The sequence below is a fragment of the Thunnus thynnus genome, chromosome 1, assembly GCF_963924715.1.
Source record: "Thunnus thynnus chromosome 1, fThuThy2.1, whole genome shotgun sequence".
Classification (NCBI taxonomy): domain Eukaryota; kingdom Metazoa; phylum Chordata; class Actinopteri; order Scombriformes; family Scombridae; genus Thunnus; species Thunnus thynnus.
This window is the reverse complement of record NC_089517.1, coordinates 34774102-34794244: the sequence shown is the minus strand read 5'-3', so window position 1 is coordinate 34794244 and position 20143 is coordinate 34774102. Positions and strand designations below refer to the sequence as shown.

Genomic DNA, 20143 nt, shown 5'->3' with positions numbered 1-20143 from the left:
CATCCACCCATCTGTCTCAACATCTGTTCATTTCTCAGTGTCTCTCTATTCTACCGTTGGAGCATGTATGCATTTCATCTGGCAGCAAATAAGAGAAATGGAGAGATGGAGGAGGAAAGAGTGCAAGAGAGACAGACTGAAACAGAAAGATGGCCTGTGGTCCTTCAACAGGGAGAGATGAGCAGATGTGGGCAAGAGACAGAAAGAGGAAAAAAGAGATTATTGCTGCCTTCAATGAAGATTTGGAGCCACTACAGAGCAGCTGTCGAAAGCTCTCTCCTATTTTGTGCTGTTCCTCGTTTTCAGTCAGTACAACAGCAACCATCATCATTATGTAAACTAAATTAAAACTGTAATATCTACAGAATCATAATTATTTCTGCAACTACATCAATCTGTGAGCATTTTTACATGGAAGATTATGATTCAATAACCAGTATAATCAACTTCTGTTTGAAATTAACTGCTACTGCTAATCATACCTGTTGATATGATTAGCAGTAGCGCCCTTTTAGGGACTTGCTCATAATTTGCAGTAGAATATGTACTAAAGTGCTCAGTGACTGTCAGTGTGACACATACTGTAGGTCATCATGTTCCCAATGTCCTTTCCTCAAAATTCTTTGCTGCTATATTTGCCCAATTTAGAAGCACGCTCCCTCAGGAAGCAATGTGAGCAAAAGAATTATTTGTCAGGAGCTTCATGACAAGGGTGGAAGAGCAGTGGAAAGCAGGCCTAGGATCACCTTTCACAAAGCCAAACCTAAACTGGAAAGGTCTAAAGCATACCACCATTGGACCCTGGAGTGATGAATTACGCTTCACTATTTGGCAGCCTGATGGATGGTGGATTACAGGAGAATGCTGCCTGTCTGAATGCATAATGCCAACTGTAAAGTTTGGTGGAGGACGAATAACAGTTGTGGCTGTTTTTCATGGCTTAGCTCCAATTAATTAATGTTAATGCTATAGCATACAGTGATATTTTAAACAACAGTGTGTTTCAACTTTGTAGCAACAGTCTAGGGAAGACCCTTTGCTGTTTCAAAATGACAATGCCCCCGTGCACAGAACAAGGTGCAGAATGACATGGTTTTCCCAGTTTGGTGTGGAGGAACTTGACTGGCCTGCACAGAGCACTGATCACAATCCCATCAAACACCTTTGGGATGAACTTAAACACCAACTGTAAGCCAGGCATTATCGCCCAGCATCAGTGCCCAATGTCCCTAATGCTCGTGTGGCTGAGTGCGAACAAATCTCTGCAACCAGGATTCAACATCCTGCAGATAGCCTTCCTAGAAATGTGGAGCCTTTTATAGCTGTGGATCAATGCCTGTGGTTTTGGATGGGAACAGAATATCACATAGTGTCCACATACATCTGTATACTACAGAAGTTATTCATCTTTTTTAAGATAATGCCACATATAGAATACAGGTAAAATCTTTGTTGGGGAAACTGAAATGTTAAATGTTTTCTATCTCTTAAAGTAATACACAGGCAGTTCTACTAGTCTATATTGCTGCTATTCTCTATCATAGACATAGACAGTAGCAATTCACTATAACTATTGTAGTTCATGACAGCTTCTACAGTTGCTGTTCTCAGGCACAAGATGTAACAATGCTGGACACACCACAGAAATCAAAACTTTACCATCTCTTCAGTTGCAGGCTAGTCTGTGTAATACTAGTCTTACTTACCAGAGTTGGGCTGTCCGTGTTTGCCTGGCCGTGCTGATTCCCAGCCATCCACAGACTGAACCTCCAACAGGTATGAGCTTTTGGTCTCCCGGTCAAACACAGTCTGTGTGTAGATGAATCCCAACTCTGGATCAATACGAAAATACTGGTGGTCTCCGCTGCGATCCTCCAGCAGGGAGTAGGAGATCTAGGGGGTGGGTGGTTGGACCAGACACAATTATGCAGCGGGTTAGATGCTAAAATACACTTAATTACTGCTAATTTACTCAGCAAAGAAGAACATTTTTTGGATCTTGAAAAACAGAGAGAGAATGCAAATGATAGAGTGCATGTATTCAAAAGGGCCAAGATGTTAAAATCTTTTTCTCTCACTTTCACCACAGGATGTGTGTGTATGTGTGCGAGTCTGTTTCACCTTGCCGTTGAGACCCAAGTCTAGGTCATTGGCTGAAACCTGGAAAACCAAAGCTCCTGATTCTGCCCCCTCAGTGACCGAGGCCTCATAAATGGAGGAAGTGAAAAATGGGACGTTGTCATTTACATCTGAAAAAGGCAAAGGATGGAATGACAGAGTGTTTAGAGTACACCAAAGATTTTTTTTTTTTACATTATATGTTTGGTGGATTTGACGGAAACATCATAGATGATTGATGGGCTCTTCACAAGGCCCAAGCTGCCTGCAGCACTGGCTGGTAACATCCATCTGGCCATACTCCATAGCTGCTTGTACCAACAAGTCATTGGTAGTACAACAATCAATTAAAAAGATAAGTTAAACTCTTTGAAGTAATTTGCCAAGTAGTCACTTTTATTTTATAAGTGTTTCTTCTTTATGAGTAGAAAAAGCCTTGTATGTGTACTGTCAGTGGTGGAAGAAGTAATCAGATCCTTTACTTCAGTAAAAGTACCAATACAGCAATGTAAAAATATTCCAGTACAAGTAAAAGTCCTGCATGAAAAATCCTACTTAAGCAAAAGTACATAAGTATTAGCTGGATGTAGTTCTGCATGTTTATGTAGTATTGCAGTAAAAGTAGTGGTTTGGTCCCTCTGACTGATATATTATTACATATGACATCATTAGATTATTAATACTGAAGTATCAGTGTGTAAGCAGCATGTTACTGTTGTAGCTGCTGGAGGTGGAGCTAGTTTCAACTACTTTATATACAGTTAGCTAGTTTGGTCCAGTGGTTCCCAACCTAGGGGTAGGACCCCTCAGATAAATCTGAGGGTTCGTGAGATGATTAATGAGGGAGGAAAAAAGAAAAAATGGCATGATTGAAGTTTGATTTTTGGTGAAATATTGGATCATTTGAACATTTATTGAAATGAAACCATGTGAGAAGTTTTAGAGGGAAAAATCACTATTTGGTGGAGCTGTTAACAACTCATAAACATCTGAAATGTGACCCCGACTACACACTGATTTTTGTAAGACATCAAAAGCCAAAAAGGTTGGAAACCACTGGTTTCATCTTTAACAATGTGTTGTATTTTAAAAGCTTGTTATATTATCCATTGTGTCAAATCTTCATCTGAAAAGTAACTAAAGCTGTCAGATAAATATAGTGGAGTGGGAGTATAAAGTAGCATAAAACGGAAATACCCAAGTAAAGTAACTTAAGCACAGTACTTCATTAAATGTACTTAGATACTTTCCACCACTGTCTACTGTATGACTTTCACATGCAGTAGGACAAGGAGAGATGACATGCTGTACCACAACTCCTCCATGGTCTCCATCCTGCAAGTTGACATTCTCCATATAAACTTGACAATCCCCAAGTCACAGCGTGATCACAGTGACTGTGGCTCACAGTGTACCCAAAGGCATCAAGCTCTCTAGAAGGTCCTAATAATCATTTCAGAACCCTTTAGTTGAAACAAAGTTTAGCCACATTTACCAGCTCATGAACATGACTCAAGGGTTATTGCTGTTCAATTGGTGCTTTTGCTGACAATTATTGCCTTTTGGAGTTCAACACTAATTTGCTCATGGAGGTCTCAACAGATTTGATGTAACAGTTCCGACAACACTCAGCTACTAGTTTCCTGTGGTTTCCTACCATATTAGAACTACTGTTTTAGTTCAATCACAACATTTTTTACACATACACATGGGACAAGGTCTTGGCGTCCTTCAGAACCAATACCTTGGATCACCGGAACTAAATCCACCATTTAAAAAGACAGTAGAGGAGAGCAGATCAAATATGGGAGAAGTCACATCTAGAATACAGGTTCACTTTTTCTGTATGAAGGGGCCTTAGTTATAAAAATCAGTTGATCAAGCGAGATAGACCCATCATTTTCAAATCTTGTTCCTGCTAAAAAGCATAATACAGGATTTCTTTTTATAACCAGCCTGACCTTTCCAATGCTTTGAATGTCATGTGTTCCTAAAATACTATGTAAGCTAAAGCATTTATTCAGCCTGCTAGTCCTTGTTTATCTGTCCACGAACCCTCATCAATTCTGTTAAATAAGTTTACCCCTACTTCTTTAAATTAATTACTTGACATTGTGCCACACATCCATCTGTCCTCATTTAATCAAAATGTTCTACTGCCCAAAAGACTTTAAAAAAAGAGGTTTTAGGAATTATTGCTTCCAGTCTTCTCCATCACTGTTAATGAGTCTCTGGTCTCTCCTGGTTTGGTCCCTGACTATTTCCCGCTTTCTGCATCAAAGGAATACTGCTAAATTTAGTTTAATGCTGTCTAGAAATTAAATTGAGCAAATTGAATTTATCTCCTCCTTCCTAGATTGTTTCACCTCTTTACTAGCATGTCTAAATGATTCTGTAAGAGCATGTCAACAACTGAACCAGAATACAACAGCAAGGTTTCTGAGAGACATAGATTATATTTCTCCAGTCCTTGCTGTGCTGCTCTGGCTTTCATTGCAATTTAGAATTCAATTTAAGATCCCATTAATTACATTCAGAGTGCTTCATGGTTTCGCTTCACCATAAATTTCTGATGTTTTAACCCCATATTCTGTAGCTCAGTGCTTCAGATCTGCTGACCAAAGACAAGAGGACATTTGTGCTTTTATTGGTTTTAGTGGTATTAGGTCAGCTCAGGCAAAAATAAATAAATAAAGCTTCTTTGTGTAATTTGGTCATTTAAAACTTTGTTTTCTACATTTTTTAAATCATTGTTAAAAAATTGTCATGCCTTTTTTACTTTCTGTTTTTATGTGCAATAGCAGAGCACTTTTTAACTGATGTTTTAGGAAGTTCTATATAGAGAAGACCAATAAGCTGTGCACATCTGCATTTCTTATGTCACTCCACTCTTTTACTCAGATGTTTACTTTACTTTATCACCCATCTGTATATCCCACGCAGTAGGGGAGGACATGATAAGCATTCACCCTAATTTTCATGAACACTGAAATTGTTTAGTTGTGTGTTAGGGGCATTAGTGTTTTGGGATATTGGAAAATTATAACAGATGAGCGTTAACACCACTGGCTACAACTAGTGTATGACTCCCACAGCCTCACCTGCCTGTTTGATCTGTGTCAGTTCACACATTAACTACAGCTCTGACAACTGGCTTGTTCGTTCTTTTCCAACACCTATTGGTGGCAAGATAAGGGTAAAATCATGAATTAGTCCAATTGATAATGGACACAACATGCACCTTTTCTTACATGGGTTACACTGAACCATGACACTGGGAGTGAAGAGAGAGATGTAAATGCTACAGAGAGCTAGAGGAGGGAACATAGAGAACCAATGAGACCCAATGTGAACTCTAAAGTTTGCCTGAATAGCAGAAGCCAAATTCTAACATAGTTGATTTAAGGCCAAATGCATTACAGAAATTACTTGAATAGAGCAACACATTAAATATAATGTTTTTCCATGTGCCATTTTTCCTCCCCTTTCTTTTAGGCAAATGTCTTAATCTATGAATTAAAAATGGGGCCTTAAATCCATTACAGACCTACCTCCCTCCCTCAGCCTCACCGCCTCTGGAGGAGTCAAAGAGCTTTCTTGTTAAGACAGATAAGGCCAAGGAGGGACGGGTGAAAAAGAGGAGAAGGGGAAGTTAGGAAAGGGACAGAGAGGCAAGAGAGGAGAGAGGGTCTGTGTGAATTAATTATTTCTCACTGGATTAAGACCAATTTGATGGAATGGGGTATGTGTGTGTGTGTGTGTGTGTGTGTGTGTGTGTGTGTGTGTGTGTGTGCATGGATGTTGCAAAGGGATTAAATGCAAGCAAGTCTGGGGCACGTTGGGAAGGCAGAGTTATTTTGAGGGGCAAGGTCAGGGGCTAGCAAACACCACCATATTGAGCAGTGATAATGGAGACTTAAGCCAAGTTACCAGGGGTTGGGCATTAACTGAAACAGAGTGACACCAGGCTAAAATAATCATATTTAGAAACCCAGTGACATAATGATAGAGAGGACAAAACTGATATTCTTAGCCAAAGATGAGACATAGTGAAGACTTTAGTTGAGCGACTGGATTGGGGGTCCCTGGTGAAATGTTGCTGCAGAGGAGGCGGGGCAGTGGGGTTAAGGATATATGTTGCACTCTTAGCTTCATCACATCACACTCACAACAGCTGGCGAGCTCTGCAAATAATTTGAATTAGTGTAGCTTTGGAATCCAAGCATTAAATGACTGATGAAAAATTGGAACGCAACTAGACTTAGAGAGCACTAACACACCACCGACCCTTCTGTTCTTCCCAAATGCTCTTTAATCACTCTCTGTCTTTCTCTCTCGCTCTGTAGCTGCAGTTTTGGAGTGATTGCTGTGCTGTACAAGCAGTTTAAAAAGAACTTATACAGTGACACTGTCCATGTTGAATATTGAAGATTAGACTAAAAAACAATGAATGAATAAAACAAATTAAATGATAATGTTCAACATCAGTCCGTAACATGTTATGGGTTTGCAGTTTTGTAATGTATGACCTGCTAGACCTTCACTGGATCGATCCTGCAGACGTTCAGTTTTTGAATAAGCATAGTGCCTGATGCTGCTCTTGACTGTGTACAAATGATTCCTTTTTTTCAGTGTTTTCACTGAATGTTCTAAAAAGTCCATTAAGCCCATCTCACAAATTAATCAAGTAAAATCCATTCTATTCTTCCATTATCTTATAGCTCAGCCATCAAAAAATGAATTATCAAACACCCAATTTGTCTTCTTTTCCTGCAACCCTAAGTAGTCTTGCTGCTGTTTATTGTGCTGCAGTGAGATGGCCCACAAAACCCTTCATTCTATTTTTTGTATTCATTCTGATTAAAGTTGTGTTTTTGGCAGCAGCAAAGGTTAGGACTTATAGGAAATGGAAGGAATTGGACACTTTTTGTGACTTCAACAGTTCCTGTGTTCACCCAGAATACATTTTGTGTGTCTTTGCATAACTTTTGTTGTGTCCATAACACTGTCCTCCTCCTTTCACCCATACTGTACCTTTATGGGAGAGAATCAACTATATTCTCTTGATTAAAACATTCATTTTGCTTGAGAAAGTACCCTTAATTTTAGAATTTGTTTAACTTTACATCTATTAATTAAATAAACTTTCTTATCAAGCAATGATACAGTGTTTAATGTTATCGTGAAAACTGCACTAAGTGCTAAGAGAATATAATGCATATAAACATGGAAAGAGAGCAGTTTTGACTGTGGCATTTGGGGCTTGGTACAAACAAACCAAAATAAAACAAGGAGCACTGACCTGTGACATTGATGTACACTGTGGTAAAGGCGGCCAATGGGACAGCAGCGACATTCTGGGCTCGGACCCGCAACATAAAGTTCCTGGTGGTCTCATAGTCCAGGGGCTCCGCTACCAGGATGGAGGCTGAGCCGTCTTCTCGGTTGGGGGTAAGGTAGAAGCGAACCGGCATGTTGGTCTCTGGGACCATGCCGTCCTCCAAATTGTATGTTACCCTGGGATCCCCCAGCGGGGAGGTGGCTTTGATGGTCTGTTTGGATCCGAGAAGGAGAGAGGTTAAAACTGAGGGTACAGTTTTTATTTTATAGGATATCTCACTCATATTAGCCTACATACCCTCTGTGGGACTTTAATGAGAAGTCTATAGTACTTCCTGTCAAAATATAAGGTCACCACCACTCACTTAATCACTAAAACTTGTTATTGTCATCATGTAAAATGACAGTATAGAATACAGCTACACAGAGTTCTTTGAAGTTGTGCTGGTGGTAATCTCAGCCAATATCTGAAAAGACGATTGGAATGAAAATCATATCCATGTAAGCAGCAAACACCTTCGTCTTGTGTCTAAGCTAACACATGAGCATAAAGGCTATTGTGTGAAGAGGAGATGGGCAATAACATGCATCTACATAGTTGTATTTTTTTACTTTTGGAATAAAGCTGCTCATGATCTCTATGTGCTGTAAGTCTGAGGTGACCAACCGAAAAAATCCTAAAAAAAAGTTTCAGTAATTTGCATTTGACAGAAAACTTGCATGTTTCCAATTATCAGTTTTGAGAGCTGGAAAAATGCTGAATGATAGCTGTGATGCTCGGGGCTGGAACGGAAATGAGGACGGCTGCTGCTAAGCTTCAATGGATGTGTGCATTCTAAATAGTGAAAAATGATCTGCCCGAACGGAAAAAGTGTCTTATAGTCCATAATAATGACTGGTAAAATAGTAAGGCAGTGAATCTCAAACTGTTAGACTAGACTACAACCCGCTGAAATCCTGTGGGATCAAAGGGAAAAATACACCATGCTCTTCATTCTCCCTAAACTAATTAAGGAGAGGCTACTCTAAGCTGATGCCATATACACCCCAATTAAAATCAAAAATGCCACCTCAGACGTGATGCGGCTTGCCTATGGGTGACCTAGCTGTAACCATTCAACCTTCAGAGCACAGTGGCTACAATAATGAGACACCCCAGCAGGCGTGCAGAGTAGGCAAACATGCCTGACTACTGTATGTGATGATTTAGGCCATAAAAATCTCAAATTTCCACGGTAGAGCTATTACACCCCGCTGAGAGTGATTGCATCTTTGCATAACAGTCAAATCAACACTTAACTGCCATCTCGATTAATACACTGTACTGTAGGGACCAAACTCTCTCTGATTCTCTCTTCCTTTATCAGCATCTCTCACAAATACAATTAAACACACACACACACATTCTGATGCGAAGTACTCTCCTCTGTCTTTTCATTTCCATCTTTTGGTTTAGAATATTTATCAGCAACTTTAATGGACTTAATTGCTTTCAAGAGATCCTTAGAAAATGCAGTTGATTAGTTGAAAATGTGTTGTGGCATGAAACAGCAGTGCCTATGAATAATCAAGGTTGACAGATGGGATACATCTGCACTAAACAAATAATGCTTTACCAGTGGAAATTAAGAGTGTTTTTGAAAGTCTGTCTCTTTCTATAACTGTGGTTCTTAACATGTAGCTGCCCTGTCATCCCACACATGTTTGCTTACCACTGATTAAGACTGACTGAACATGCAAATACAGACAGCTGTGATAAGGAACTTGAGGAAGAGTTCCACAAAATAGACTGTTGTGCCTTTCCTAAGGAAATAGTTTATGTTGCCATTAGAGAGGGACAGTAAAGATGTTGTTAGAAAGCAGGGATCACATGCAATGAACAATTTCAGGCCAGAACTTTATGCTGAATTTATTTGGATAAAAACTTTTTGTTCAGTTTGCAGTAGGGCTGCAAATAACATTTATTCTCATTTTCAATTAATCTGCTTATTATTTTCTCGATTAAATGATTAACCATTTGGCCTATAATACATGAGAAAATAGTGAAAATGCCCATCATGGTTTGTTTGTTTTGTCTGACTAACAGTATAAGGCACAAACATAATCTTTCAGTGTCATATAAGACAAAGAAAAGCTAGAAAATCGATTATGGAAATAGATAACGTGATCATTAGTTGTTTCAGCTCTAGTTTGCACTATTCAACAGAGAATAAGATTGTGTATGTCTATGCTCTGATCTACTTTCAATTTTTCCTCATGAATGTGCATCTGTTCCATTTGTGTGCCAGATACCACATCCCCACCCCAATGTACCACGATGGGTGTGTCTCGGACGGTGTTTTCTGGTATGACCACGCTGTAGCTGTCCTTGTCCCACTGTGGAGGCTGGTTCTTCACATTGGTAATGGTGACGGCCAGCTCTACTGAACTGCTCCGGTTCCCACCGTCCGTAGCAACAATTTCCCTGGTGATGTAAGTCCTCTGTGGCAAAAAGCCCACACAGATGAAGAGAAGAGAAAAGAGAAGAGGAGAGAAGATCACTTGATGGTGTGTCCTTATGTGCTCGATTAGTGTGACACAGAGATAATTACAACTCTGAAATACTGATAAATATTGTGAGTCTTGATCACACAGATTTCAGCCAGCAATCCGTTTTCCACACTTCTGTGCAGCAAGAAATTGACTGCAGGCTCCATTCAGGTTAAAAACAAACATACTTAAAGACAATTGTATTGTTTGAAGGGCACAGCCCTCCATAGTGCAGCAGAGCTTTGTAATCACAATTAGCCTTAGCTGCAATCAGGGGAAATGATCCCTGTTTTAGTAAAGAAAGACAAAGAGTCTGTGCCCCACTGTGGTATGATGTATGTTGGAGAACAAAAAACAAGCTATGATGTTCACTTTTTTCAAATTTGTACAGGACCATCTGCTTTTATGCATCATGTGATGAAGGTTTTGAACACATTCTGCCCCTTTAAAGGTGTTTCATATCCTTGCATGAAGGGATTGCTTTTCATTCATGACCTGAGATAAATTTTCATTTGTCGTTATGCAGTTTCAAAATTCAATCTTGGCCCTTAGCAATTAAGACAAGAGTTTGTCACATTGGCAGAGGCTGAAATGAATGTGTAGGCAGTTGTCTGCTTGTGTATTATACTTTACGCAGTCGCACTCATTAGTGGAAAAGTTTTGTTTCTTCAAGCATGGATACATTCAAGTGAACCATTCTCTCAGGCGGAAATACTTGGCATGGCATGATGCCAAGTGTTAGTGTAAGATGAGAGGTGCTGAGGATAGAGACATTCATTCCTCTTGGCACAGGAAGATGGCGAGTTGCTGTTTTTTTGGGCTTTTATCATTGTGGCACTCATCTGAGTCACAGACTTGTTTTGCACACTACGTGGCAATTTCCTCTATTGCTTGTTCATGTTCCCACCAAGATTGTTTTTCTTGCTGGTAATGAAGCAAGGGGTTAGAGGCAGTGAAGTGAGGAAAATATCAGCAATGTTGTTTCTCTTAACGCCGAAGAAAAGGCTCCAGTGAAGATATTATCACATATTCAGGCTGCCTGTCTGCTACTGGCCACTGGACTTCTGCCCACCTCACTGTCAGTTTTTGTGAAGTTTGTCAGTGAAGCTTATCACTCCAGAGTTCTTGATTGAAATTAAGAAATCGCATAATTTCTCTGAAGTGCTTTTGTGGCTTTTCAAATGGCAGCATAAGCTTGATTAGTCCCAAGGACATCCAATTATGATCAGAAAAAGTAGGTTATGAGTACAGGTTGTATACATGTCTGCTATACTAAAAACACGGTCTCCTATATACATAGCGAATTTGTATGATGTTAGCAATAGCAAGCTGAAACTGTCCCAAATGTGGTTCAGTGTTCAGAGTGTATATGCTTTATATGTGTGTACCTGAGAGATGGGCTGGTTGACGTACACCCAGCCTGTCAGGGGGTTGACCCTAAGGTACTCCGGCTGATCACTGGACATAGAGTATGTGATGGCTGCATTGGTGCCAAAGTCATCGTCATGAGCTGCCACCCGCAGGAAACTAGTGCCAAGCATGGTATCCTCACGAAGGAAGTCTACAGGGGGAGAGGAGGAGATGTGCTTCTCTGAGGTCTGGAATTTGTCATTTATTTTTAGACTTAATTTATACTTATGTCCACTTACACTCATATCGGATGTTCTCAAACTTGGGACTGTTGTCGTTCTGGTCCAAAATGAGGATGTTGAGCTGACAAATGCCTATCAGTGGGTCAGCTGCCTGGTCGGTGGCAGTCACTGTCACTGCATACTCCCGTTGGCGTTCACGGTCAAATTTCCTGGCTGTCACAATTACTCCTAGAGACACCGAGATAACGAGGCTGATCAGACAGCTAAATCACACCAAACACAGCTTGGTCTTATGTCCCCAGAGCATTTGCAATTTAACACTAAAAAGATTTCTCTCTTTGCCTTGAAGCTAAACTTTAAAGACAGGAGAGCAGAATGGAAAAGGAAATGAGAGAGTTTTTCAAAAGTACTTATCATCAAATCCAAAGGGAATGATTGTTTAAATTATTTATTTTGGAAATATTCTTTGTAATGAGATTTGCAATATTTCCTGATCCACTAAAATACTGTTGCTACACAAGTGAAAAGGATGTTATTTGGTACTTTTTGACATTATATCCAAACCTTTGACATGACCAAGTAACTTTAATACATGTGAACCTGCAAACGCAACATGAAGAAGTAGCCTGCCTAATGCTAGAGGAATATTTTAGGAAACATTTACATATATAGCATTTTTTATAAGCATGACTGATGTTGTCTATGCAAACTCCCCTCACTAGGAGTCCTACAAGTCCTAATACAAAAATAATAAGCAAGTTGAGACACCTTGGAATACATAATCACAATTACACCACAGTGGACACAAATTATTATCCATTTTTTAAAAGTTTGTTTGTAGTCTATGTGATTCATTCCATTGTTATTTCACCAATGGAAGTTATTGGTAATGTAGCATGGAGCATCAGACTTGTTGCTATGGGTACCCACACTATGTCCATTTTAGTATTCATTTTGCATTGATCTAATGGTGGTGAAACCTGTGTGTCCCAGTCCCATGTGACATACTATTTCTAAGCTGGTTTTGAGTTTATAGTGTGTTCACACTGGAAGTGAGAAAACAAAGTATAATCAAATCAGTCAGTATGCATACTCAAAAGCTTTCATGTGGCCACAGCTGCTTCTTTCTTCTTGTTAAATTCTTTTTTGGCACCCATTTTTCAGCCAAAATATGCTTCAAAAACATTTAAAGTGGGAAAAAATTCTGTAGTGTCTGTTTCCTGAAGGCACTTAGTATTCAATAGGCTTTGTATTATGATCCTTTATTTTAGCTGCAAAATAATAATTACATTTAATTTTGCATGGTATTAAACAGGTCCTAAATTATCTTAGCTTTAAATTGTAGATTTATAAACTAGAGACCCTGCTTGCCTTGTTGATGTGTATCAAGCACAGTAGATGTGCTCAAAGAAATTAAGACTGGGTAAGAATCCCCAATGTAACAAGTCTGTATACCTTTCTATATGTGTGTGATTGTGCAAATGAAAGCAAGTATGTGTGTGTTCCAGTACCAGTGTCAGGGTGTATGCTGAATGCTGGCACAGTGGAGTCTTTGTGCATGAAGCCATATGTGACCCTGCCATTGGAGCCCTCGTCAGCATCCACAGCATGAACCTGCAGAACGAAAGTCCCTGCTGGCTGGTTCTCCAGGACTGACGTGCTCTCTCGGTACTGTTGACACTGAGGAGAACGAGACAGCAAGAAGGAAGGTCAAGTGGAAGAGAGAGGAAGAGAGAAGATCACAGCACTGTAAGTACAGTACGGAGAAACCTAGATCAATAATCCATTCTATTGAAAACTGTAAGCAAGAGTGTGTGGGAGAGTTATTCATTTTGAAAGGACAGATTAAAGATCATTTACTAGTGGAGCTGGAGACGATGGAGGACCCAGGCTTCCTACTTTCTTTTTATACACATATGATTTTGTGCTGCAAAATAATGAGTGTGGGACAACATCCATTTTCTACATTTGCTTAACTGTTCAAGGTAGGTGGTGGTAGACAGGATCATGGGGGCCTGGAGCCTATCCTAGCAAAGGTGTTCAATGGCTGCTAGGTGATGTGTTAGCGATGGTTTCTGTGCTTGGGTAAACATGAAATTTGTTGATCTATTGGCACCCAGTGTGTTTGCTGCTGTCCAAAACATTTCTTTTCCATTCGCAATGGGGCCAAAACTTCACAGAGAGCCTTCAGCAGTGAACCAGAAAATAGTTGTAGTTGTACTGAACAAGATTATTTTGAGTGAGATATTTTTCTTCTAAACAAGCTGTTGCTGCTTTTTCAGGCCAAGTAAAGTTGTGCCATATTTTGCAGTTTTCTGAAGACAGAATGTACACAACGTACAAGCACTTAACAGGATTCTAATGCACCATCTACTATAATAGTCATGTAAATACGACAGGAGCTGTATATACGGTAGTGACAGCAGATGATTTCATAAAAGGTTTTGGTGAAAACCTGCAAGAGTTTCATATGAACCACACAACATGCATGTTGTGCCTTTGTCTCCATTGGGATTGAATTGCAGGGATCTAATTCCTTGTATTTCTCAGGAATTTTCACTAAAATATATTCCTTGGGAAAAAAATATAATTGCACTGGTTTCTTCCGATTACTTTTCATACTATGGTGGTAGCTTAGAGTTCAGCTGCATAGCAATATATTTAATACTATTAAAAGAAGAATGAACAAAGCAGATTGTGAAATCAGTCAACAAAAACTTTACAAGTGTTCAATAAATGGCTCCGACATAAATGTGATGGAGTGCAGCAGACAACCCTAATATTAAAACTAAAGGTCCAAGAACAATGCATCCTTGCTTCAACCCCTAAAAACACCATTTCAAAAAGGCTACATACAACTGATTTTCCTTCCATACCACTGTATGCAGCAATAACTACATGTCAGCACTGTAAAGATGGTCACATGCTCCCATATAACCACTCAGTCATATTAAAACTGGAAAGAGGATATGCTGGAAAACTAGTGTGTATGTTTTCCTTTTGACTGGCTACATAATCTAATGTATATAAAAGAATAACATAAAGAATGTGGATGAAAACCATTTTCTGATTAATTCTGTGTTTAAAATTTACAGATGGAAAAGTTATATAATCCTGGGTAGAAATTATCTTAAAATTCAATCCTAAAACAATAACCATGGTCTCCATTTAACACAACATAAATTCTTGGAGCAATCACTGAGATTCATTCAGAGTTTTCAGTTCTTGTGATGAAAAGTCACTGCTCCGTGTTTGGATTCTCAAAGACACTGTCAATCACTGAACTTGACAAAAAGAGCTTTATCATCTTCATTTGGACGCTGCTTTGGTTTCACTCACTGCCTCTCATTTTTCTCTCTCTGTCTCTCTTTCTCTCTCACACTTTATTTTCCTGTCCCTATCATCTCTTTCTATTTTTTTCCTTTCTCACAAGAGTGTTAATGCTGATGTGCTACAGACACAGTGGAAGTGATGGAATTCCTTAGTTCTGCTGGTTGATGCTTTCCTTTGACATCTAATTAATGACGAGGGGAAAATTTCTTTATCTTCTCCTGTTCCATCATTTCCTGACTCTTTTCTTTCTTCCTTCCTTCTTCTTCTTCTCCTCTGTCGTCCAGTCTTCTGTCATGCAACAACGCCTTGCCTTTCTTCACCTCTTCACCCTTTCCATGTGTACTCATCAGAAACTTTTTTTGCACCTTTGCTTTACACCCTATGCTTTGCACCCTATGCTTTACAATTTGCGTCATGCCTACCATGGATGGAGGGAGTTGACAAAGGCATGCAGGCTCAAATGAAGAATTTCACCGATATATATAATCTGGTCAACCGGAATGCTAAAAGTTGAAAATGCTCAGTAAAATAAACCATGCAGAAGGTGTGTACATTTGACATTCCATACCAGAAACACTCAAATATTAGTCTAAGCACAATGAGATGCTGTGATTGTTGTGTCTTGTCACAGTTCTGTTAGTTATTTTCATGGACAGAATCTCAAGGCACAGAGAAAGGACACAGAGTGTCTGCTTTGGTGACCTCAGGATTGCTTTTTGCAGATGATGTGGTTCTGCTAGCTTTATCGAACTTTGACATCAGCATCCATCTGGACAGTTTGTAGCTGGAAATGTTGACTTGTGATGAGAGTCAACACCTCCGAGTCAGAGGCTACAGTACTCTGCCAGAATTCAAGCATCTTGGAGTCTTTTTTAAGAGTGAGGGTTTAATGAAACAGGTGCATTGTCCTGGACTGTCGCGCTCAAGAAGGATTTGAGCTTTAAGGCCAAGCTCTTGGTTGACCAGTTGATCTATGAACCTATCCTTACCTGTGGTCATGAGCTTTGGGTATGAATCAAAAGAATGAGATTGATTCAAGCAGCTAAAATGGGTTTTCCTCCTAATGTAGCTAGGATCGTGGACATTCTGAGGGAACCCTTTAGGTGCACAACTTTTTCTCTCCCAATTCGGACCCCTCTACTTTTCCAACATACCAGCTGATAGCAAGTAGGCCTTCTGATCCGACACTAGTGCTCTCTGTTTTGCTAATTCCTAATTTGGATTGGTTTAGAGCAAGATTGGTATTTGAGCATGACAACAATCTTGCAGTATCCTCAATATGGTTTCAACCGAAAATGATCAAAAAATAGATAATCCTTTAACTAAGACCTTGTGTGAAATAGTTGAGTACACCAATGAATGGCAATTCATGGACTGGAGCTTCCCTTGTATCAAATTTGGAACAATTCAATGTTAATGTCAGGTGGTATGACACTAAATAAAATTGACAAGTTGGACAGATTGTAAGGGAGGGCACAATAAAGGCATTTGATGAATTAAAAAAACAGAATGGGTTGACCGATGCTGAATTTTTACAGTATTTACAACTTAAATCTATTCTTAAAACACATGCTGCTAAAGGTATAAAATTGGTGTCTAAAAATTAGATTGACAAAGAACTTAAGGAAGCAGTGTCATAGAGGAGAGTGGTCTCTGCACTATACAGGATGCGAGGACATAGCTCTTCAGCTGCCACTGGCTCACTTAAAATGTTTTGGGAATATTACATGGGTGTGCACCTTACTACAAGCAGAATAGGAAAATATTCTGAAATCTACAACACAGGTATCAAATTGTTTGAGGTATAAAAATAATTCAATTTAGGATTTTACACAGATTTATGTATTAAAGACACTTATTTTACACCCTGTAGATTAAAGAAAATGAATCAAACTACATGAGAAATGTGTTGGCTTGGCTGTGGTGAGGTCGGCACATTCATGCACATGTTGTGGCTTTGTCCTGATGTGAAGAGGTTCTGGAAGAAAGTAATTAATGATTTGTCATCAGTGTTGAAAATGCAGGTTCCTTATTGCCCAGCCACATTTTTATTTGGGAAACAACTTCCTAATGTAGAACAAAAGCAAACACAGTACCTTGTAACATCTGTATTTTCTGGCAGTAAAATGGACAATCTTAATGAACTGAAAAATAGAGAGAAGGGACTGTTAAAGGTTGGATAACTGGCTCAAAGTATGTATGGACTTATTAGCAATGGAGCAAGCAGGATACACCCTCCTGCAAAATCACACTGGACAAAGTAAATTGTTGACACATGTAAAGACATACACATTATCAATAAGGAGAAAGAGTTGCAAGTGCAAAGCCTGAATTGATTCAGGAAAAAATGGACATAATAAGAACAATGGGATCTAATATGCTGTTTACATGCAACAAGTTCTGAATTCAGTACACAGACCATAAAAGGTTTGCTTACTGGTTATGTTTGTTCATGTTGTTCCTGTGTAATTTGTTTTCAAGAGTGTAATCATGCATGTTGAGAAATGCACTGTCCTGTTTTTTTCCTCCTTTTCCTGCACAGTATAAACACAGAAACAAGGAGGTGTTTGTCAGTAAAAATATTGAAATGTATGTTCATAAATGTAATATAAGAACAGATCGAGTATTAAGGGTTATTACATATATATATTCAATGCCTGCATGTTTGTGTGTGTTCTGACATTTGCACCATTAGGAAATTCAGGATCTGGCTATAAATCCGAGAGATCTTGCCTCTCTCTATCTCTGCCTCTCTGTGTGAGTCTCTTCTGTCTTGGTCCACTGATTCAGCTCTGGGTTCCAGAGACTGTACAGTACGTTATAAGACTGAGCATCAAAACAAGATAAAAGGTCCTTTCTGCTTCAGTGTCCTGCTGCTGGCTGCCAGCGAGAGAGGAAATACCAACTAATCTCAGATGTCTTTACTAACTGAGAAACCAACACCCTGCTTCTTTTTTACTTTTCTGTTCCAGAACTACTTTGTTTCTTTTTCTTACTAATTTTTGTCTTCCTTTTTTTCTGTTTCCCTCAGTCTCTATCTATCTTTGACCAGACACACACTCATACCAACAGAAATGTTTATGCAAAGTTTTCTCTTCCAACAATCTCGTTTTTCTATCTTTGCTCATTTTATTTGACAGTAATATTTATTTTCTATATTCAGTATCTATCTCTTCATTTTTTAAAAAAATTTTCTCTTTGACTCAGCAGAGGCACGGAGGTTGGGGGGAGACGGGGAGGTTTGGGGCTTGTTTGTCCTTTGTAATCAGCATCCCACCAGTAGAGAGAAAAGAATGAATTGTAGACTTTGAGTATGATGCCAGCTAGAGATTCCTGAGAAAGACAATTGAGCATAGAGAGCACATTAAACACTGTGGACCAAAGATTATTTTCTTTTCTCTTGACTCTCATCTTGTCGGCCATCCCTCTGTTTCTTCCTGCTGAGAGGTGAAGCTGAAAGGGAAACACTTGGGGCTCGCTTTCTCCCAGGAGAGAGTGAGTGGGGTTACTCAGCAAACCCCCACTCCTAATCTTGGCTCGCAATACCACAGGGGGCCTTGAGAAGTCACCTCACTTCAAATTGAGACATGGCTGGAGACATAGCGCTTCCAGAGCGGATCAGTCAGGATTTCTCCCACATCTCTCAAAGCTTTAATTAAAAGACCGAGATGATGTAGGAGAGAGACGAGAGAGCAGAGATGGTGGTCAAGCCAGCTAATCGCTCCTCTAGAGAGGAGAGATAGAGGCTAATAAATAGAGGAGATAGAAAGACAAAGAGTGGAGAAAGAGGAGTGATGGAGAAGAGTTATGTGGGATAGATAGGAGGAAAAAGGGACTAGGAAAGAAAAGGAAAGAATTAGAAGTCACTGAGACGACTTAAGAGAAGAGAAAAAAATGCATAACAGGAAAGCAGATGTTTATCCAACACCCTTTTAAACGCAAGCAAGTAATGAGCAAGACTTTAGGTTTAGGCAAGGTTTAATGATGTGAGTGTGTAATTGCTCGTCTCACCTTCTCGAAGACAGGCTTGTTGTTATTCACATCGTCCACTCCCACTATGACCTGAGCCGTGGATGACAAGGCCTGAGGTCCGCCTGAGGCGTTGTCATCCGTTGCTGTAACGTTGAGGATATATTCAACACCCTGCAGGCGAGGGGGTGGGCTGGAACGCAGACGGATCAGACCTGCAACGAAACATATGGACGTCAATTGTCAGCAGTCTGTCAGCTGTGTGTGATTGTAATGTCAGGAAACACTTGCTATTGTTCAGCCATGACATACCAATTACGAGATGAAAAAACATTTTCATTACAGTGTCCGCAATGTTAACACGTAATTTTTCTGGAGTTTAGGCTCTTGAAGTAACAAATTTACACATGGATTTGAAAATCCCAATCCCAAACAACATTTAAACTTACATGTTTAGCAGAACATTCTTTATCCAAAAAGACACAGTCCTTCTCAGGGCTAAGTACCTACCAGAACATTTACAGGATTTCTGGATTACCTGGAAATCTTGTGTCAGGGTTATTCATATCCTGGTCTGTTTGTCTGGTCTTTTATTATTACTATTTATTTTATCCTTTGTAAAAACATTTGGTATTCAGGATTTTAGTTGTTTAGTTTCTAAGGGATCACACTGTGTATTGATATGTATAACTATCTTTAACATACAAAATTATTTGGATAGTAGCCAAAGTGTGTAGTGTGTAAATTACTATTTTGTAAAGGTTTTGTTGGGTTGGTAGTTAAATCTCTGTTCCTCCTCCCGATGCATACAAGGGCCCTTGAGCAAGACGCCCCACTGAAAATCAGTCAGTATGTGTATGCATTATTAAATGTAAGTCGCTTTGGAAAAATCTGCCAAATGACTGTAATGTATCAATGTCCATTTATGGAGCCTAATAGTGAAAAAATAGAACATATAACCCATAGGCCCCTAGTTAAATTTTGGCCAAGGATACTACATGTCATAACCCTTTCTATCCCTATGATTACTTTTTTCCCAATTATTTTTTGGCATTTTCTTTATTGGAAAGTTGATAGTTTTGCGGCAGGCAGGAAATGAGGGAAGAGACAGAAGGGTTTGATATGCAATAGAGGTCCAAGGCTGGAATCAAACGATGGACGTTGCAGTTACTGTATATGGTTTGTACCTTAACCGTTTGACTGCCAGGGCACCCTTCTCTCTTCCTATGTTTCCTGTCTGAATCGTCTCTGTGAATTTATCT

General features: G+C 39.4%; 1 protein-coding gene across 1 annotated transcript in view; it reads right to left on the bottom strand.

The window, feature by feature from the left end:
* Positions 1–20143, bottom strand: part of LOC137187452 (neural-cadherin-like) — a 265262-nt gene that overhangs the window by 166984 nt on the left and 78135 nt on the right. The window contains exons 7-14 of the mRNA XM_067596339.1: positions 18924–19096; positions 13091–13259; positions 11637–11807; positions 11376–11548; positions 9772–9939; positions 7421–7670; positions 2122–2249; positions 1707–1893 (exon numbers count right to left, since the gene is read on the bottom strand). Coding sequence (XP_067452440.1) covers positions 1707–1893; positions 2122–2249; positions 7421–7670; positions 9772–9939; positions 11376–11548; positions 11637–11807; positions 13091–13259; positions 18924–19096 — 1419 coding nt within the window. The remainder of the gene's footprint in view (positions 1–1706; positions 1894–2121; positions 2250–7420; positions 7671–9771; positions 9940–11375; positions 11549–11636; positions 11808–13090; positions 13260–18923; positions 19097–20143) is intronic.